Raw genomic sequence first — 20,372 nt, forward strand, 5'->3', positions numbered from 1 at the left:
GCTGGTAAGGAAATTCCTGTAGAGCGGAGGCAGCTTTAAGCAGGCAGAACGGGTGCTCAGTTCTGATGAGGTGATGCAGCCAGGGGTGATGGAGGAAGGTAAGGCCTGGAGATCCACACTGTGGATAATCCATTCACATAACAGTGCAATTGTGCAAAAAAAAATTTTTTTTCATTAAACATATTATTTCTTTTAAGAAAATATGCTGCTGATCCTAATCAAAAAGTATAGACAGTGAATGCTCAATGGCATTTTAAGTGAGGGAATTGTTGCTGAGAGATGGGGGTGACTTTTGTCTTTTGGCAAAGAGAAAAAATGCAGGTTTATGAGAGGTACAAATTCTTATTTGGCTTTAATAAACAAATTTTGCCCAGGGCGGCAAGGCTAAGCTAAACTTTTCTCTTCCCCATCTCTAGCCGTATCACTCTGCAGCTGCACAATTCTCCAGGGATAAGCTCATGGACACACTAACTAGCTCGGAAACAAAAAGCTTCATTCTTTGGTTTTGGCAGTGAAAGCAGTGAGAAGCAGCAAGGCAGGCACACAGGTTGTACTGAATCCTTTGGGATGGTCTCTCCCATGAACCTCCTGGGGGTAGGACCAGAGCAGCAGCCTTGCTTGCCCGTCACTATGAGGTACTCTTTCACAGCTGTGCTGCAATGAGTAAATGTATTCAAAAGAGTCTTGCTTAGAGAAAATAAAGGCTGAGTAACCAAAATATCAATCAGTCTACTTGGTCTTGAAACCGTATGATTGAGTGCCACAGTAGCTTACACTGGTAATTAAGCAACAAGCAAGTAAAAACCTACACAAAAAACTGAAGATTGTAAAACACACTCTCTGACATGCAGAAAGTTAGTATGGATGCACTACAAAATGAGATTAGAAGAAGTGACTTGAGCTGTAGTAACTCCACCTCAAATTTTCTGTGTCCAATTACAGTTATCAAGAGAATTGCAGTAAGCAAATTTACTATGGACTCATGTCCTAATCTTCATGCTACTGTGGTTGAAACTGGAAAGAAACATGATGCTATGCATGGTTTTGGTTTTGACAGCACTGATTTTTATAAACATTACAGAATATGAGCATCTATACCGATACTGTTGACTTTAGCCACATACAAGGTTTAGTAACAGTAAATGCTTTAATGTTGTTGGCTTTGCTCATTCCACCTTGACAAATTATGGATGATATGTTTAATTTCCCATTACTGAACCTGACTGCTCCTTAGATTACGAGAGGACTTTTATTTTCTTTTGCTGATGAGGAACTGAGGTACATTGTAGGGCTATGCCCAAATTATATAGGAAGGTATGGCAGAGCAGGTAACGGAAATGAGCTTTAGCTGAACCCTATCTCAGTTCTTTCATGTGTAAATTCAATCCTGCTTAATTCTTCCTTGTGTATCAAATTCATCCAGTTTTCCTTCAAGAAGGAAGGCTTCAAGACTTCAAGGCTTTCTTAGTGTCTCAAGGTCTGAAACATCTAGCCTTTCTTCCTTGTTTCATGACCATCTGCAGGGACATAACAACAGACTCTTGGCTTCAAAAGCGAGATTATGCTCTACATATCTGACTTTCACAAAAGATGCAAATAGTGATTTCCCTTGTATTTTTGATGTCTGAAATAAACACAGGGATCAGTTGTTTCAGTCAAGAAGGAGAAAAACTATTAACTACTGTCAAGAAGTAGGGTTAAGCTTTCCATCCCTGTTGAGGGCTACTGGACTCTGCTGTCAAGCTGACTAGAAGCACATTGTGCCCTGCAGAGACAGGCTACTTCTGAAGACAGTAATGAGAAAAACAAAATTTTTACATTCATTTACTCAAAAGATTTATGACTTTATGGTTGTGCTAGGGAGTTATCATCCATTTTTTTGACTGACACAAACACAAAACACAATCTCACGGTCCCAAACACAATCTGTTGCAGTTCTGTTTAACTCTATCCACACAGTCGGCTTTATAGGCAAGAGAGGTGACACAGTAAATAGGAGCTGCCATCTCACACCAGTGCTCCATGGGCTTCGTGCTCAGCTCCCAATGCACTTCAAAGCTCTGTAGCTGTCTGGTCTCCAGCTGTCTTACAAACAACCTCTTCACCCATGAAGCATGCTGTGGGTAGGGGCAGTTGTTTCACAGGAACCCAGAATACATTGTGTTCCCAGGGTAAGGTCTTGCCTGACTTTACCTCCAGGGAACAGGAAGAGCCTGAGCTGGACTGTCCTCAGAGCTGTTTGCAAACTGTTCTCAGAAACAATGGCTGATGATTCATCTGGCACTGTCATCAACAATCTCCAGGCCTGCCGTTTAACAGACCTTCCCAAAATAAAGAAAGGGGACCTTCCCAGACAGAATAATGTATTTTTTAGTGGTGAATCTACAGAGGAGTAGCTTAGGCTTAAGAGTGCTTGTAATCAAGTGATTACATATGCTTGCCCGAGGTCAGACAGTAAGCGAGTTTAGCAGCTCTGGGGACCCTTGTTCCTGTCTTGTGCTCACATGACATGAGCACACTGACTCATCCATGTGTGGGGATATATAAATGCCTTCTTATAACGTGTTTTTGCAAGTTTTAGTAATAAAGCCAGATCTGTGAGGCTGCAATCCTTCTATGGCAACAGAACACTGTCATCACCAACATTTGACTTAAAAATAGTTTGGAAAATGAAACTCTGTCTTTTTTTATGTTTGTTTGTTTGTTTTGTTTATGCTAGTAATGCAGAAGGTCACTGGTTTAATGTGTGTAACCTTTTAAAGTTATTTCTATGAGTAAACATTTGCTGGAAGATATCCTGTCTGGGTGATATCTTTTGAGAATGCCTGAAATTAAGCTACCTAAACAAACTTTTCTTTGGTGAGAACAAGACAAGACATGGGGTGGCTTTTCTAGAAGTGTACATCCTAGTATAATGACAGGCCAAGTGATATTAAAATGTCTGAAAATTAAAGACCCCAGAATAAGGAAGATTGATGGTGCTTACCTTCTGCGTTTGCTAGCAGTGAAAGGATAGTGATGACTGATGAAGACTAAGATATATTAATGAAGTAAACTTGTACTCCTCATCAAGGATGTGAGGTGACAGAGGCTAGATATCATGCTGGCATCTCTGGGAATGAAATGTATCCAGTGAGGAGAGCCTAGTAAGCATATAGTGAAGACATCCACTAAAACCCAAACCTATGGATGTCTGCAACAGGAAATTAGTGAAATATTACCTAAGGGATTTAGAACCATTTTAAAAAAACCTTGTTAAAACAAACTTGTCTACTGTAGCTCCCCAAAAAATCATGTGAGAAGAGGACTAGTATTGTACTAAAAAGGTGAAACAAAGAGAAGTGCAAATGAACAAAAAACTTTCAGCATGGGGCTGAAGGGGATTCTTGCAGTACCAATGGCTCTGCCAGAGGAAACTTCTGTTTTTTCTTTACAAGCTTTTAACCAAAGCTAGTTACCCTAATATTAAATAGGAATATTAAAGTCCTTATGCTCAGTTGATTTAACAGCATTTAAGGCTGAAGCATATATTTTTTTAGGCAGGGAACTTTAGCTTCAAAACCACAAATCCATAAAAACTTATTTTCTCTATTTCTTATCTCCTTCTCTTACACATCAGTAGATGAAGTCAGTTATAGGTGTTCACTTACATTACCAAGAAAACAACAAAAGATATTTAAACACTATACATATACTTCAGGCAGGTGGGAGAAAAATGTTACAGAAATGTGCCCTTTCTTGGGATGCATCAACTCAGAGGATCTTCCTATAAAAGAAAAAAAGGACAAAGAAAAAAAAGAAAAAAACAACCAGAAGAAAAAACCTATCGATAACAGAAGTCTGTGTTGCTGTGTCACCTTCCATGTCACATGAAAATACTTGTTCCAAAATTTATAAGAACATTCAGAAACATATTGGGTTTTTTTTTCTCCTTTTCACAGCAAAGCAAAGTTCCACCCTTGCTCTGTCTCTCTTTTTTTCTCCTCTCTCTTAAGGGAGAAAAAAAAAAAAAGTTTTGAGAATTTCATTTTTTCTATTCACTGCAGTCCTGGCCAAAGTAAAGCCCTCTTTTACATTGACGTCAAGATCTTTACTAAGATTAGGGTTTCATTTCTCTATTGCAGCAATTAGCTAGGGAATGTATAAAAGGCTTCAGGGAACCAAGCTAGGACTCCAGAGGGGAGAGCACTTTGCACCATAGGCAGATAGCAAAGAGAGAGTGCGAGAGGAGGAAGGCAGGAATACAGAGACGCGGAGTAGGAGGGGGGGACGGGGGAGGCAGAGAGGGAAAGAGAGGGAGGGAAGCAGGGAGGAAGGAACAGAAAGTTTATGTACATAAACCTTTTTTTTTTTAAAGTATTGTTGCACCTAGTAGCTAGCTTTACTGACACAGAAATGAGAGGTCTGTTCAGTGCTTAAATATCCGAGAAACAATGGGATAGTGCAGGAAAGTTAACAATTAACAGTCTCAGCTTAAATTTTGTAACTGCAGGGAACTGGAAAAACAGCTGCCTCTCTCTTCAGCAAAATCAGGTCTCCTGGTTAAGAGAAGAATTTTTGTTAACATCTAAATTTCTGAAAAATAAGCAGCTTGCACTTGAATGAATATCGTGCAGTTATGGTTTTAACCAGCCTGCTCATACTTAACTATCTCTGCTTATTTAAAATAGAGCAACTGTGAAAGGGGTAATGAGGCTTTTGAAATGCCTTTTGCTTTACTCTTTTAAATGAGGGTGCAGAGCAATAAAGAGAGCTGAAGGTATCCGGCTGAAGCGAAAGAGCAAGGAAGATGGGTCTGCTAAGTGTGGATTTGTTGATCACGCTTCAGATCTTGCCGGTCTTTTTCTCCAATTGCCTCTTTCTCGCGCTCTATGACTCTGTGATTCTCCTGAAGCACATGGTTCTGTTTCTGAGCCGCTCCAAGTCTGGGCGCGGTGAGTGGCGGAGGATGCTGACCTCCGAGGGGCTGCGCTGCGTCTGGAACAGCTTCCTCCTGGACGCCTACAAGCAGGTGAGTACGCGGGGATGGGCACGGCGAGGCTGGGGCGGCTGAACTGGGATGAGCATCCCGCTTGTCAGCGGAGAAGGGAAGGGAATGACTGTGTGGTGCAAACCATCACCTAGCTCACGTTAACTTTGATGGGAGAAGTATAAGCTGAAAGGAGCGGTACTTCTAAGTCGGGGTTAAGGATTCATGAAATTTCGGAGCTGCTGGCTTCCTCTGATAACTCTCTGTGCAGCCTTGGCCATGTCACTTAGTTTAGGCGTGCCTCAGTTTCCCCAAGAGCATGAATAATAATCTTCATGTTTTTAAAGTATTTCAAGGTCTTAGTTTAAGGGTAATTGTAAAATACTCTAGACGTTTTCACAGCTGTAGTTTATTATTGCCATGTGAAATTCTCAGATATTATAAAAAGACTTCACCTTCAGATAGATCTCTACACAGATGTTAGCTATGTAACTACAGTTGTTTTACCTAGAGTAAAATATAGAAAGGAACCATTGTCATTACACTGGCATTCTCTATTAGTCATATGTTAACTTTTATATTGGAGGAAGTATTCAAGTAAAACTGTACACAAATTGAAAAAGTGACCTTTTTCCTTCATGAAAGCAGTGACAGAGAGACATGTCAGAGATTAAAAATGAACTTGACTAGCTGTCGGACAGCTACCTGGTGATTTAAGTTAATAAAGCCAGTTACAGTTATGCAACATGCACTTTTTTTTTCCTTTTAAGATTTCTTACAAACATTACCCAGTGGTACTGCCCAGGTCTCATGAAGTAGCTGGAATTCCCTTTTATAGATTGAGAAGGTGAACCCAAAACCATGAAATTTCTTGCATAGACCACCCAGTTAGTAAGCAGAATTGGATTCAGAGCTCTGTGGCTTTCAAAACAGTGCTTAGTCTGTTAATTTGTTGTCTTATTTAGACCATCTAATTTAACATACTCCATGTGATGTCATAGGGGTCCCATCCAAATGATACTCTTCTGAAATATTTATTTTTGTATTGTCTTCCCCCCACTTTGCTTTCACACCTCTACAATAGCCTTTGTATATGCTCTTATCTAAAAATGTGAAGAGCTGGTGATGCTGGTGTTTGCTGGCTTTGTGATATAGAATACCATCTGCTTAGCCTGAAACTCAAGCCATGGGGACATTAATTTTCAGTGTAAGGCAAATATAAATAACTTTAGCTTTTGCCAAATGGGTCAACCTCTTACTGCAACCCAGGAATCATCCAGCTGGCTACCCAAATAAAATAATGCTGAATGAAGCCCACTATTCTCCTAGCCCTTCTAGTCTTTGTTTTTATTCTCTTCATAGACATTAAGTAAGTAAATTTTACAGTGGCCTTGTTAAATGGGTCACTGAACACAATTGTTCCCATTTTACAGACAAGGCAAGGCAGGACACATGACTTGGTCAAGGCTCCAGTGGAAGTTGGTAGCACGACTCTGCACCAGTCAAGTTTTGAGTTCCCATATTTGCAAACTATATGTGGCCTGGGGTCTGGAGAAGTTGTGAAGTTGTAAGAAACCTTATATCCATGAGATATTTTCAATCTCTTTTTGCTTAAATTACACACAAATATTTAAAATTAAGATGTTGCATGCCTTTCTGTAGTCTCCAAAGTCATGCTTTGCCTTTCTTTCAGTATCATGATGTTAACCATGGGAGTGACAGGTATGGTGACTCTGCTATTTTTGGTGTTGGCAATGAAACTAATACCTTGAACTTTGGTAATTCTATTCTCTCTCTTATCATGATTAAATCACCTGGGTTGTTCAGGTCGGTCAGGCCATAAGGTTCCAAGAATGAACTCTGTGCCTCAATGAACTCAGCAGAAAATGCATATAAACACAACCAAATTTTATTACCTTGCTCCAAAAAGAGGAAAAAGTCCATTCACGGCAGCTGTCCTTAAGACAAAATGAATTGACCAACAATTCATGGAAAGACAATTTTACTTTATAGAATTATGGGCCATAAGGACAGAAGATCATTGGAAACTCTTGATTGCCACAGAAAGATAGTTAAGTATGGAAATCAAATTGTAAAGGGGACAAAATAAACTGAGGAGCAATATTGGAAGAAGACTCATCACCTCCACAATATATGAGAATCTTTTGCTGCTTCTGTAAGGAAGAAATAGGAAAAAGGTTTAATCTGAAAAGTTCTACTAGTAGATTTGAAAAAGATTGAAACATATCCTGCTTTGTAACATATTGCTTGTTGCTCCAATTTACCAGCTGAAGCCAGGTATTAGCAAATTACTTAAAAAGGTACTTAAACTCATTCCACTGAGCAGTATTTATGAGAAAAATCACCATTTTTCATGTAGAAGAACAGAATTGCAGGTGTCTGAGATAACCAGAGCCAGACTGACAGTTAGCAGAACACTGAATTAAAGAAGTAACTGTGCTTGGTTTTACTGTGTTTTGTGTCACTTACACAGAATTCTTCCTGAGTACATTTTAGAATATTTTTCATGAAATTATTTTTACTTGATGTAAAATTTCTATTCAAAGAAAAATTTATGGGAAGCTACACTGTGGGTAGATACTACATTCTGAATTAAGGTAAACTCATTACAAGAAAGTACCTTGCCTCAAAAGCATGCATTGTCCCAGATTTTTTTTTTTTTCAATGCTAGTGTGTAGAAGATATGATCTTGTAATGGTTAGAGTATATTTCAAACAAGCTATTCTGATTTACTTTCTCATTGTCTAGAAAACCTTATTAATATCTCATCCAAATTTCAACTTTTTTTTTTGGCTTTTTGTTGTTATTAAGTATTATTGCACAAGGTTTTTGGTGAGTGCAATTATTTCATAGGCAAGATTACCTAGCAACAGTTGAAGATTTTAACATCATCAGTGTGGAAACAATGTAAAGTTTGTTGTATCGTGTGTAGAGTATATTCTGTGTTCTTTTTTATTGGAACATTCTATATGACTGGTTTTCTCCACATTTTCATTCCTATTGGAATCAAAATAATTGCTTTTTTGTTTATTTTGATTTTTAATGTAAATTTTGCTAATGAATAATATATTTCTTTTTACTTCCTTAGCTCTGAGTTCAATATCTGTCAGACTCAGTGTTGATATTGTCTACACTGCATCAGCTTTGTGATTTATAGACCATCCTTCTATTATTTTCCAAGAGGCAAGTGTGTCTTACATTACAAGGGAGTCTTTAGGATCAAACTAATCATCACAACAGAGATAAATAGAGCTTGCAGTCAAGTTAGATTACTTTCTGTAATTGAAAGAGTGCAAATGTTTTAAATATTATTTTTATATATGTATATGCATGTAGGTATTTACAAATTTATGTTTGCCTGTATAAAGATCTATATATACCTCTTTGTCTCTATATATGTACATACATATGTGTATAAAAAGGCAAAAGTACACATATGTGAGCATACATTTCCAGGAGTCAGTCCCTCTCGTTTCTCCCTATGTGTATACACATATGTATGTGTGCATGTACACATACATACAGATATGAATGCAGTCACAGCTATTGATGAGAGACAAAAACAAGACTTTTTGGGAGGGTGTTAGTGTAACCATGATTTACATAGGCCATTTCTACAAATGCCAGTGAGGTATTTGTTCTAGCTTAAAGCATGTATACTGAATGTATCACAAATCTGCAAAAATCCAAAGAAAAAGATGGAGAAGTTTTGAAAAAAATTTAAAAGCTTTTTTTTTTTTTCCTGCTATGTTCTGTGCTTTATTTAGTAGTGGATGAATCTGTTTTCTAAGACACCAAAGGTGAGAAATTGTTATCTTAAAATGCTTTTAAAATAGGTTAAGAAATGGTTGTACCCATTAGACATGCCCAGTGGTGAGCCCTTGTGCTGGAAAGTTTTCCAGTGCCAGATATGAACTCTGTGTTTCAGCAAGGCAAAGCTATCATTCTTGGTCTCCAGTAGAAGGCTTTAATGTTATCCTTGAGGAAATAATCCCTTTTCTCCACCTCAGTGTAGGGTAGTTACAGGGAAGGTTTAGTGGCCTCTCCCTGCAGCAGCCCAATAATTAGGAATGCTGTGATGTACCTATGGTGGCAACGTGCACACATGCATGTGCACAGAGACGTGTGTAGCTGTGCGTCATGGGCCTCAGAGGGATGCTGGTATCTCAAGTGATGGATGGTGGTGGGTGTGTGTGTACTTGTACAGCTTTTTACTGTCTTTAGAATGGGCCAGCAGCAAGCTCTGGCATGACGGTCCCAACAGGGGAATGGCTGGCACAGGATCCCAGGTTCATGGCGTAGACCCAGCTCTGGATGTAGCAGCAAGTAGAGTGGTTCAGTAAACACCCAGTGAGATTTTCCTGGGTTTTCATGCAGGCAGTTAAATTACCTTTGGCTGCTTTTCCCTGCCTGCTAGGTAGATCATCTAAAATAGATCAGAATGCAAAGCAAAACAGTCCCAAACCTTACATGTTAAATGCATGCTGCACAACATTATCACAAAGATATATGTGAAAGTAATATAAAAGCATGATCCTCGACCTGCTCTTTGGCTGTCCAGTAACTCTTTGCTTTTTGGGGAAATGTTTTAAAGGTTGAAACAAAGACACAATGTTCATACTTACTGTTTGTATTTATTTTGTCTGGAAAGGTAAGGAAGTCTCTCTCTCTTCATTTGACAGTGATAAAGGGAAACTGTGAAAAAAAGTATGTTGTATAATTTCAGGGTTTAGAACTAGACATTGTGTGGTATTAAAAATATTTTATTGGTTTTACAAGTTCTGCTAAAGTTCAACTTTAGCAGAATTGTTTTGACATTTGCAAATGAAAACAATCTTGAAAGAAGTGAGAAATACAAAACTGAACCAAACCACAATTAAAACTTCTGCAAAGTTGGGAATGTAAATTCAACAGGATTTGGTCTTGAAATTGTAATTATTATTAAAAGTTTCTCATTATTACTAATATATAATCATGTTTGTTGTAGTTGTGTCTGAGGATCAACCTAGGCCAGGGATCCATTGCACTAGGCAGTGTCCCAACAAGAGGAGCAGACAGTTGATCCCATGGAACTTAAGAGTTCAAACATTCAAAACAGGCAAAGAGTAGGAAAAGGAATTTGAGGACTTTTATCCCACATGGGCTCTCATCCCCTTTCATTTTACAGATCTAAATTCAGTTCTTCCACACCTCTTTGCACTGTTCTGTTTTCACCCTTATGTGTGAAAAAATGACTGTAAGGAGTGCTTGCATTATCAAAGCCCTGTGAAAACCCCTTTTTGCTGTGATAGACACAAAAAATTAGTTAGTGGGCACTATTCAGGAAGAGGATCATACACAGTTCTTGAGTGCTGGCTCTACCTCTCTGTCAAAACCACCACTGTGTATTCATACTCATAAAGCTGAGTAAAAAAAAAAAGTAAAAAAACATCATCCAAATTAATATCAAATTCCCTTCATGTGCTGAGTAACAAAATCTGGTGAAGGCCTCTGTCATGTGTAGGTAGATCCTTGTGGCCGGTGTAGTAGTCCATGCTCCCATCTTGAGCGAAACATAAAGCCCTTAAGAAGCTTGCTCTTAGCTTCTCAATCACTGGAACTAAAATTAACTGTAAGAGTGCAAGGCAAAAGACTCCTTTATGCTTTCCTTGTGCTATGCATACTCATTTGTGGGACTGGTGGCTTTTAAATGGAGAAAGCAGCATTTGACTAGTTATTTTTATCTGGACTGTGCCTGGTTTGTTTGTTTCCCACTTCCCTTTGAGAGCTCCACATACCTGATCTTAAATAAAAGACTCTGGGAAAGCCTGAGCCATTTCTAGTCTCTACTCTCCAATTTGAGTAATTCAAGTTGCCATCTTCCCAAGACAAATGAAGAACTTCTGCACCCTTATTCTACTCCAAACAAGGGTCTTCTGTGATTTTTGTCAACTGCACAACTCTGGGTCATGAAATAAAGAAAACAAAAATAATAGTTTGTAGAATTTGCCGACCAGAGTCAAATTATGATTTGGATGAAGCTATACCTAGCTGAATGGGATCAAATCAAAGCAGAGAATTTTAAAAAATGCTTAAGGCTGCAGGATTCAGTTCATTACCAATCACTGTACTCCAGTCCCAAACACAACGTGTCCATATTCAAATGACTAATATCATAAACTGTTAATTGTCTGGCAGCACCTATTTTTTTTAGGGGGTTGACACAACCTGATGAGTCTGCCAAACGGTATGAAAATCCCTGATGCAGGGAATTTAAGCTGTATTCCAGTGCACAGGATCCCAGGAAGGTTATGCTGAAGCTGATAAAAGCAAAACAGGAAAAAAAAAAAAGGCAAATGAGGAGACAATGTTTTGTCCATGGAGCTTTACCTAGTTCTTATGGAAAATGTACTACAAACTTAGCAGTACGTGCTATTTCTAGCCTGCAGTTTATGAATAGAGCTTTCTCTCTGGTCCTGGTCTCTCCTTCATTTTGCAGGCTGTGTGCTAAAACATCAGCAAACTTGTTCCCTTTTCACTCTGCACGGAGACTGAGAACAGGCTGTCAGGCAAACACAAAATTCTCACAGATGATGCGAGTCACTGCTTTGGAGTAGCTGCTTGCCCCTGCTGATGGCTGGGCTGGCTCGCAGATTTGGTTGGCCTACCTTGCGTGTCCCATGCAGGCTGTGTGGGAGGGGATGCCTGCATGCTGCTCAGTTGCTACCTCATTCAGAACGCTGGCACCAAATGGCCAAATAGTCACGCACAAAAGTACGTGATTATGGAAATGCTGGATTGCGTGTGAGGGGAATTCTGCTGGTTTGTTTGTCAGAATTTATATTTTGCCTGCCTTTGTGTAGGATTTCAAAAGCAGTTTGGCTGAATACATAAGTGTTTTTGTTTGTTTTCTCATTGCGTTGATTTTCTTTTCCAAGAGCTATTTTTTCTTTCAATAAATAACAACAAAGAAGATGGCCAAGGCCTACAATGCAGATGATCAGCAAGGATGATATTGTCATCCTGTGTCAATCGGTTCAGAGTCTGGTGAAATAAACAGTCCCTTGGGAAAGTCAGTGCTTCATCAAGACCAATTAGTGGATCTGCTGCTGCTGCTTATGTTTAAGCATTAACGACTGGGCAGGGCTGCTTTTTGGAGTGCCTGACACTGGCATGGAACAAGGCACCGACCTAATTACTTCTCTACAAGAGCAGAAAATGCCTCATGAATGACTGCTTGGCAAGGATGTCTCATTAAGGGGAAAAAAATCCAACACAAGCACTCCTAGAAACAAAAATTAAAATTATAGGTAACCTGCGGCCATGAGACTTCCTTCATGGCTGTGGGAAATGAAGAGAAACTGCAGTAAGGTGATGTATAGCTGTATAGATGGATAAAGGCTCCTTTGTACTTTGTTTCCTAACTCCATCTATTTTTATAGTCCATAAGGAGTATGAGAGGCAGAATGCAAAATTGCATCATTGAAGAACAGAAATATATTGTCATCTTTGGTATCAGTGTTAAATAGGACTTGAAGGGCATTCCCATGCTGGTGTCTGTTGGAAGCTGTTTTATTAGACTATTTCTTCAGTGTTTGCAAACTGGCCTAGGAAATTAAAGGGTTTGGTAGACCTGAGTGAGGAACTGGTAATGAGGAACTTATGATACATAGCCTCTCTTTCTGCTTAAAATGATCAAGAAGCAAACTGTGGCTTCCCAGTTCAAGAGTGGTGGCTAGACATTTTCAGACATGATAGTTTTGTTAAAATAAAACCTGAGGTGTAAGTAGAAACAGCTGCTCAGATGTTTCTTTGGTCCTAAGCAGCTCTGTTCCTTCCTGACTCATAGGTGCTTCTTTTTACCTTTATTTTTCTTCTCTGAAGAGTGAGAGCAAATATAAGAAATTCAGAGTGTGTTGTTTAATTGTGATTTGTGAGACAAATGACATGCCATTACTTCTTTTCTTTGACTGGATGAGCACACACTCTTAAATACTGAGGCCCACTACTCATCTAGTGGGTTGGATGAAGCACAAATGCTTACATGTCAGGCTTTGCCCAAAAGGCACATTTTCAGCAACCTATCTCTGAAAAAGTACATATGGTAGTTTAGGAACAGTAAAGTTTTCTAGGTGAGGAGGGATCGAGTGTTTGTGTAGATATACATGTATTTTTTGAAATGTCCCTTTTTGTGGTAGTCACCAATTTATCACAAATTCCTGAATTGTTTAGTTGGCTTCTGCCTTGTATGCAGCTCTCAGGTGATTATATGGATGCCACATGATCTTGACCTGTATATTTCTTTACTCAAGTGCAGCCTGTTACCTTACTCCTGCTTTACCTATCTTACATCACAGAATGGCAGAGAGAAATGATCAACAGTTGAACTGAAGACTACCTGCTAAGGTGTAGGTAGCCTTAAATACTTTAAGATGCTTGATGCTACTTCTTAAATGCAAGAGCCTGAGTCTCTGAGCCTGCCTCTCCAGACAGATCATTTTTTTCTCAAAAACCTGGGATATAGTTATTTTCTTTCTTTGAGTTCAGTGGATAGTACACTCACACATCAGGTCCTAAACTCAGCTGTTTCAATCCTCTTGCTTTCAAAGGCAAAGCACAAGGCTTTTTTAAAACTGTTACCAGTGCCCTAGCAGATAGCAATGCTCCAGATGGAGGTTTACAGGGATGAGGGCAAAAGGGGCTTTGCTTTCCCACAGCGTCCTTGTTTCTCTTGACTGTGCTGCAGCTGCATATCCTCTGCTTCCAGTGGCATGATCACCACATACTTGGCCTGGTGAGATTTGTGGGCCATCTTTCTGTGGTTCTCTTCCTTGCTGATCTCTGAGTGAGAATGGTGGCATGGTTGTGTTTCAATTTGCCCTATCGAAAAGAGTCAAAATAATGCTCCTAATCATGTGCCAACATGCTGTGAGACATTCCCATATAGCTGTGAAGTCTGGAAGCATTAATGGCTGTGCCTTACAAATTTTTCTTTGATTAGACTCTAGCTTCTGTTGTTTTTCTGATGAAATAGTGCAGAACCATGAATAACTGCAGTTTTGTTCAAGATAGTCAGGTTTCTGAGGGAGAAATGGAGGATCCAGTATCAGCAATCTACTTGCTTTTGGATCTGTGTTCAGCAGCAACTGCATGAGTTCAGTATTCAGCTGTTCACTCAGCTTCTTACTGCATCTGACTCCTATATTGCATCTAATACCCTATAATGCAATGTAAAATAGAAGCACACCAAAAATCAGTTATTTATTCAGTTTTTTCACAGATTTCACATAGTGTTAACATCTAAAGACTTTAACTGCAGTGTAGCTTCAGAAAGAAATACATAAAATGTTAAAGACTTTGGCCCTGTGTGTTTCCTTCAAAGCAACAATTCTGAACATAATCAAATAGTCAGGGGACAGAGAAAGAGTCAGGAAAAGAGTCAGGATAATTGCATTGCTGTACTAGAGGCTGATGTTAAGGGCAGAGACATAGGAATTTCTGAGGCAGAGCTCATTAAAAATTAATTGCATTATGCAATAATGTTTTGTGGTTCTACAGTAGTTATCAGCTAAGGATCTTGGAGACCTCTGCAGGCACCACCTTATTCTGCTATTCCCTCCTGTGAGTTGCTTTTATTCTGTCTTTTGTTCTATAGATATGCAAACAGAAATGGTCAGGCAAAATGACATTTCCACCACTGACTCTTGGGTCTGAGTTAGATCTGGAGTTGGAGCTGAGAACAGTTGATTTTCACTTTATCCTACTTCAGCCATGATATAAACTTTCCCCTTTTTCCTGCTGTTTTTTTTTTCCCCAATCATCTTGTAAAGAAACAGTGCAGTAGAAAGAAATATGTCACTCAATCACCGATGAAATTACTGCAAAGGGGTTAGAAGAAATTTTAGAGAGCACAATCTTGAATAATTCACTGTCAAGGCAGTGTATGATCTCTTGTGTTTGGTACTCTTGAGTATTTTCATTCTTGGACTGCAGGATGGAAGAGAATACACTAAGCTGCCAATCTCAAAATTGAGAGGCACTGTGTGTGTTGTGAAAATCAGGAATATAACACAGAATGATTTTTGGGAATTGGAAAAATGGCTTGAACTATAGGTTGCAGGCTGAAAAGGGACCCAGACTTTATAACACCTTACTAGCTAATCTCTAATCAACAGGCTACTGTTTTTCCAAAACAGTCATGGTGTCTCCTAAAAAGCAAACATCTAGAATATGTAAACAGGTGTACTCTGTGAGCTACTTCATTATACAAAGTAATTGTCTGATTATACCGAAAATTAGTGAAAACACTGTTGAAGTTTTGAATAGTGTGCTTCAAGGATGATGTGAACCAAGTGGAGAGAACTCATGGAAAATGCCACTGGAAAAAACCCTATGTATCACAGAGGAAAGTAAGGAGATATTTAAGGTACTCTGCCTGAAAGCAAATACAAGTGTCCAAATACATAATGATGGACAGGACCACTTATGTAGTGGGCAGAACAGACCTCTTATCAAATTTTCTAACATTAATGAAATAGAATAATTGTCAGAAATGCCACATTTTCCTGAACTGTGAGTGCAGATGGACAAGAGGACTGTTTTGAAGCTGCTGCTTTTGGTGACTTGCTCTGCCCCCACGTGACTCGTTAGGTGTACTCTGAACAGGTGACTGTTTGAAGAGAGTAGTCATAAGGATACTGCACAAGCAAGTCACACTAACTTGCTATGTTTTAATTTGTTCTGCCATCAGGTCAAACTGGGAGGAGAAGCCCCAAACTCCAGTGTAATCCACATAGCCAAGGGCAGTGATGGCAGCAGTGGCAGCTGGAAGAACGTTGGTGGAAAGTGTGGAACCAAATGCCACCTTCTGGATTTTGCCAACTCAGAGCGGCCACTAGTGGTCAACTTTGGCTCAGCTACCTGACCACCGTTCACAAGCCAGCTGTCAGCCTTCAGCAAGCTGGTGGAGGAGTTCTCTGGTGTGGCTGACTTTCTGTTGGTCTACATCGATGAAGCTCACCCATCAGATGGCTGGGCTGCGCCTGGAATCTCTCCCTCTTCGTTCGAAGTTAAGAAACACAAGAGCCAGGAAGAGAGATGTGCAGCTGCTCACCAGCTCCTAGAGCACTTTTCCTTGCCTCCTCAGTGCCAAGTGGTGGCTGACTGCATGGACAACAATGCCAATGTGGCCTACGGGGTTTCATTTGAGCGAGTATGCATTGTGCAGAGACAAAAAATTGCCTACCTGGGGGGCAAAGGCCCCTTTTTCTACAACCTTCAAGAGGTCCGGCTTTGGCTGGAACAAAACTTCAGCAAAAGATGAAATCCATTCTCCACAGGAGTTACGTCAACCGATGTGTCCCTTTAAGGTGATGCAAAAGGGAAAAAAAAGAAAACATATGCTAGTTTGAAAAAAGTCTTTCAGATGATTGCAGGAGAACACATTTGATAACAATGTCAAGTGAATGTTAACTAGTAAAAGAAAATAAAACAAAAATCTAGCTCCACAGAAACATTGTCAAGTGAAAAAAAAAAAATCACACTCCTGCTCTTGCTATGGGACAGAAGAGATAAACAGACTTCTCCAAAAAGGTGCTGCTGGCAAGCAGGTAGGGTGGTTAGATAAGACCTGAAGCCCAAGACTGGGGTTTCCCAGAAGCCCCAGTCCTGGGGTGAGGCACAGAAAGTGTTTCTGCTTGGAAGGCATTCCATGGAAAGGCAATGCTGTACATTTCATCAGAAACGCTTCTTGACCCCCTGTGGCCAATGCAAGGAACCTGAGAGGAGCAGGCGTTTTGCAATTGCTTTGCATACAAATGCAGTGCAGTGTGCTGATTTTCCTCTCTTGGTAGAAAATTCATTGTTCAGAGACTTCAGGAACCACATGCAGTCTGGCACAGGCAGACTGGCTGCTCAGAGCAAGCTGAACCTTTGTCTGCAGGTGTTTGTACTCTCTGTGGACACCTCTGCACAGCATATTAACTATGTAATGCTACCTTACATGTTTGTATCCAGTGTGCAGGCCTGTGCGGGCTGAGAAAGGTGTTAAAATCTATTGAGTTGGACCAAAAAGACAAAGGTGATCAAATAAGCCCATTACCATTTGAAAACTGAAATACCTGGAGTAATTATAACACAACATTGAGAACCATCTAGAGCATGCATCATGAGACAAAACTCAGCTGATCCAACCAAATCCTTGGTTCTGAGAGCTGACAACACACATTTATCAATGTTCTCTGGTTGTTATCCCTGTTTCTTTACTCACTTCCTCTCTTTCTGTCTAGCAATAGGATTAAAGGTAATTTAACTTTTAGCTTTAAAAAAAAGAAACAAACTTATTTCTCTCTCTCTCTTTTTTTTTTAATGTGACCTTGCAGGTATATTTTGGGGACAGGAGAACTTATGCACAATATTACCTCATTGAAATGGAAACCTGTTGTGTCATTTACCCTGTTAAATGTAGTCATGCTGACTTTTACTGTCTTAGATACCTGAACCTTTTTTATATCTATGTTAATCTGAAAGTTAAGTTGTTTGCAGTCTTAGAATTGATTATCTGCAGTTCTGCTACTGGATGAGCTGATAGTCTGTTTTGCTCATGTTCTTGAAAACCTTCCAGAAGAGAAATAGGGAGGACAAATAGTTTGAATTAATGTGAGTAAGTGTAAAAGATGGCAGAATTTTCATATGAAGGAGTATGAGGAATGGATTGTTATGTTGAAAGAGATACTGTGAACTTAGAGTACACATTAAGTTTAGGTATTTCTAAAACTAAAATTATTTAATCAAGCCTGATGAAGAGGCAGATTTACAATGAGCTAACCTATTAGAGCTGATAAATGAAAACCCATATGGAGATGGACTATCCAAGTTTTCTCTCATCTTTGGCAGAAACATGAAACAGATAAACAGAGTAAGTGGCAAAAATCAAATTAGTTTTTAATTTCTCATCCTGCCCATCCTCAGGAATATGATGTGTTGAGGCTGACATAGAAAATAATAGAAAATACATAAGTGTTTTAATTTTCACAATGCCCACTAATATTGTGTATTTCCTCCAGCTTGGCTCTTGGTCAACTTAGCCAATGTAGGAGGAATTCAGAAATGTGTTTTCAAGCACAGATCTGAAATAATGACAGTAACATGGGCAATTTCTCCCATACTCAGGTTCATGTTTCCCATTCTTCTCACATTTTCCTGCACACACTGTTAAACATGGACACACATGCACTTACACAGTTGGTAATGTGCATTGGAGAAGGGTGTAAAGAGCAGTTGTCAGATCTCCTAGTGAGCCCCACTTCTCAGAAGGCCTGTGTCTCTGTGTGTGTGCATTTATATACGCATTCATATGTATATAATACATTTTTATGTATGTGTGTATATATATGTGTGCACATATAAATGGTGTCTAAGACCACTAATAATCATTAGCCTGTCCTACCATTAATTAATGTAAATCGTTGCTCAATGTGGAAGATTGTTACAGATCTTCACGACTAACTGGGATATATAACTGAGTTTTTAAAACCTGTTATCATAGAAACAGTAACATAGCCAAATGACATGGTTATTTAATCCAGTGTCCTACCTCTGACTGTATCAGATGCTTCAGGGGAAGGTGCAATAATTTTTAACTTAGAGAATTTTTATTAGCTTCAGCCCATATTGTTTTTGCCTCATCTGAAGTGATTGTTGATGTCTCATCATCCCTCATGAGAGGCTGATTCTGGGTATTGAGATTTAAATATTTTGTGAGGTGGGGATTACTAAAATAATAATAAAAAAAAAACATCCCTTATAATTTTAAAGAAAACCAATTTAAAACAGATTTTTTTTTCTTCCATATTTAAATAGACTGCTTTTCAACATCATTCTCATCACTTGCTGTTATATGCTAAACCACTAAACATAAGCAATCCCAATTTTTATTGTATGTCAGTCATTATATAATCTATATAGAAATTTGCATATCTTTTGTTAGTTTAAGACAAACAATAACTCATATTCTTATACAGATTCATACTCTTTCCTTGTCTCTGAATCTCTTCTGTTTTTGCTACGCTGTCCTTTAACTCAGGTGAGTAAAGATGTAGACATTAATCCAAGTGAAAATCTGTATTGATATACCCAGTGCAGCATCTTTTCTTCATTATATCCTATTCTTCAGTCATCTGAAACTTTTTTAATCCATAGCAACTCCATAGCCTTTGTAAAACTTAAACTAGGAAGTCTTTTCTTCTTTTCATCATTATACTGTTGAAGTCTGAGCTGTTTATATGGGAAATGCTAGCCAAATGTTTAACACAGCTGTTGAAACATACCTTTAGTTCAGAGGAAAGAGTCAGAATTAGTAATTCAGTTTGTTAATACCCATTTGCATATATAAAGTCACAATTATTTTTCAAGTCCGTTCTCTCCTTTTGAATTTCCATTATTTGTTTTGTAATTCATAGATGCCTCTTCATCACATAGTATACAGGAATTATAAAATTGGCTCCTGTAAATGGGAAAAACAAATTGATTTTCCACAAATAAAAATACACAATAACTTCATTTCTTTCTTGGCAACATGCATAACTGTCCTGCCTAAAATTTAAAGATATTCCAGCTTCACTGATTATCAAGACAGAAATACATTTTCCAAAATCTTGGGTTTCCCCAGAAAACTTCTGGTCAGAAAGCAGGTCTTTCTTCAAAGTAAAATGGGCATAAAGGAAAAAAAAACCTGGAAAAGTATTTTCTAGGAGGCTGACAGAAACATATTTTTTTTTTGTTTTTTTTTTACAAAATTAAAACATTTTATTGAAAAGGTTTTAAATGAAATGTCATCCTCAATTGGCAATAAAAGTGACCATATGTCCCCAAAATTATTATAACAGTTGGTTTTGGTCCAGGTAGAGATTTTACTACTTTGCTAGACTTGTCTAGTCTGCTGTGAGACTGGATTTGCTTCTGTCTCATTCTCACTGTGCCAGGGCACTATACCATATTACTTGAGATGCTCCAGTGTGACATACATGTTGAGCAACAGCTCTCAAAATAGGTGCCTGAAAGCATTCTGGAAGGCTACTGTATATAATAGAGACCCCAATACTGTGTCTCAACATTAGTATGGGAAACTTCCAGTATTTTTCATTTTGAGCAACACAAAAAGCTATTCTGGGCTATCATTCTACATTGTTCTGTGCTTAGCATCTGTATTTAGCACTGTATAAAAGGAATGTAAAGCATTTTGTGCAGATGAGAAACTAGCATTTTGCTCTTTCCTTGTGTAGACAATGACATAAATTTAAGGCAGCAGGAAAACATGCCCGATCCATTAAAAATAAGAAAATATATAGATATGAAATATGTTGCTGAACAACTGTCTGAACACTTTGAAAAACAAAATGCAGTG

At 38.7% G+C, this 20,372-nt stretch overlaps 2 protein-coding genes and 1 long non-coding RNA gene across 5 annotated transcripts in view; 2 read left to right on the forward strand and 1 right to left on the reverse strand.

Moving 5' to 3' along the window:
* CEP128 (centrosomal protein 128) overlaps positions 1-15,788 on the forward strand; it is a 214,644-nt gene extending 198,856 nt beyond the window's left edge. The window contains exon 27 of one of the 3 annotated variants that reach the window (XR_008431387.1): positions 15,720-15,780. The gene's annotated coding sequence lies outside the window, so the exon portion shown is untranslated. Of the gene's footprint in view, positions 1-416; positions 541-15,719 lie in introns of those variants that run through there. The other 2 variants (XR_008431386.1, XM_053945258.1) reach the window with 2 other exon arrangements.
* DIO2 (iodothyronine deiodinase 2) lies at positions 4,344-16,292 on the forward strand. The gene is made up of 2 exons (XM_053945274.1): positions 4,344-5,011; positions 15,720-16,292. Exons 1-2 carry the CDS (start codon positions 4,790-4,792, stop codon positions 16,290-16,292), a joined length of 795 nt encoding a protein of 264 aa, XP_053801249.1. The 5' UTR covers positions 4,344-4,789.
* Positions 7,054-19,386, reverse strand: LOC128789364 (uncharacterized). The gene is made up of 4 exons (XR_008431389.1): positions 19,297-19,386; positions 16,215-16,331; positions 9,616-9,685; positions 7,054-7,143 (listed from the first exon to the last, which is right to left on the reverse strand). It is a non-coding gene; the product is annotated as an uncharacterized LOC128789364 (long non-coding RNA).
* Between the last annotated feature and the right edge of the window lie 986 nt (positions 19,387-20,372).

Source organism: Vidua chalybeata, chromosome 6 (assembly GCF_026979565.1).
Source record: "Vidua chalybeata isolate OUT-0048 chromosome 6, bVidCha1 merged haplotype, whole genome shotgun sequence".
In the NCBI taxonomy this organism is placed as follows: Eukaryota; Metazoa; Chordata; class Aves; order Passeriformes; family Viduidae; genus Vidua; species Vidua chalybeata.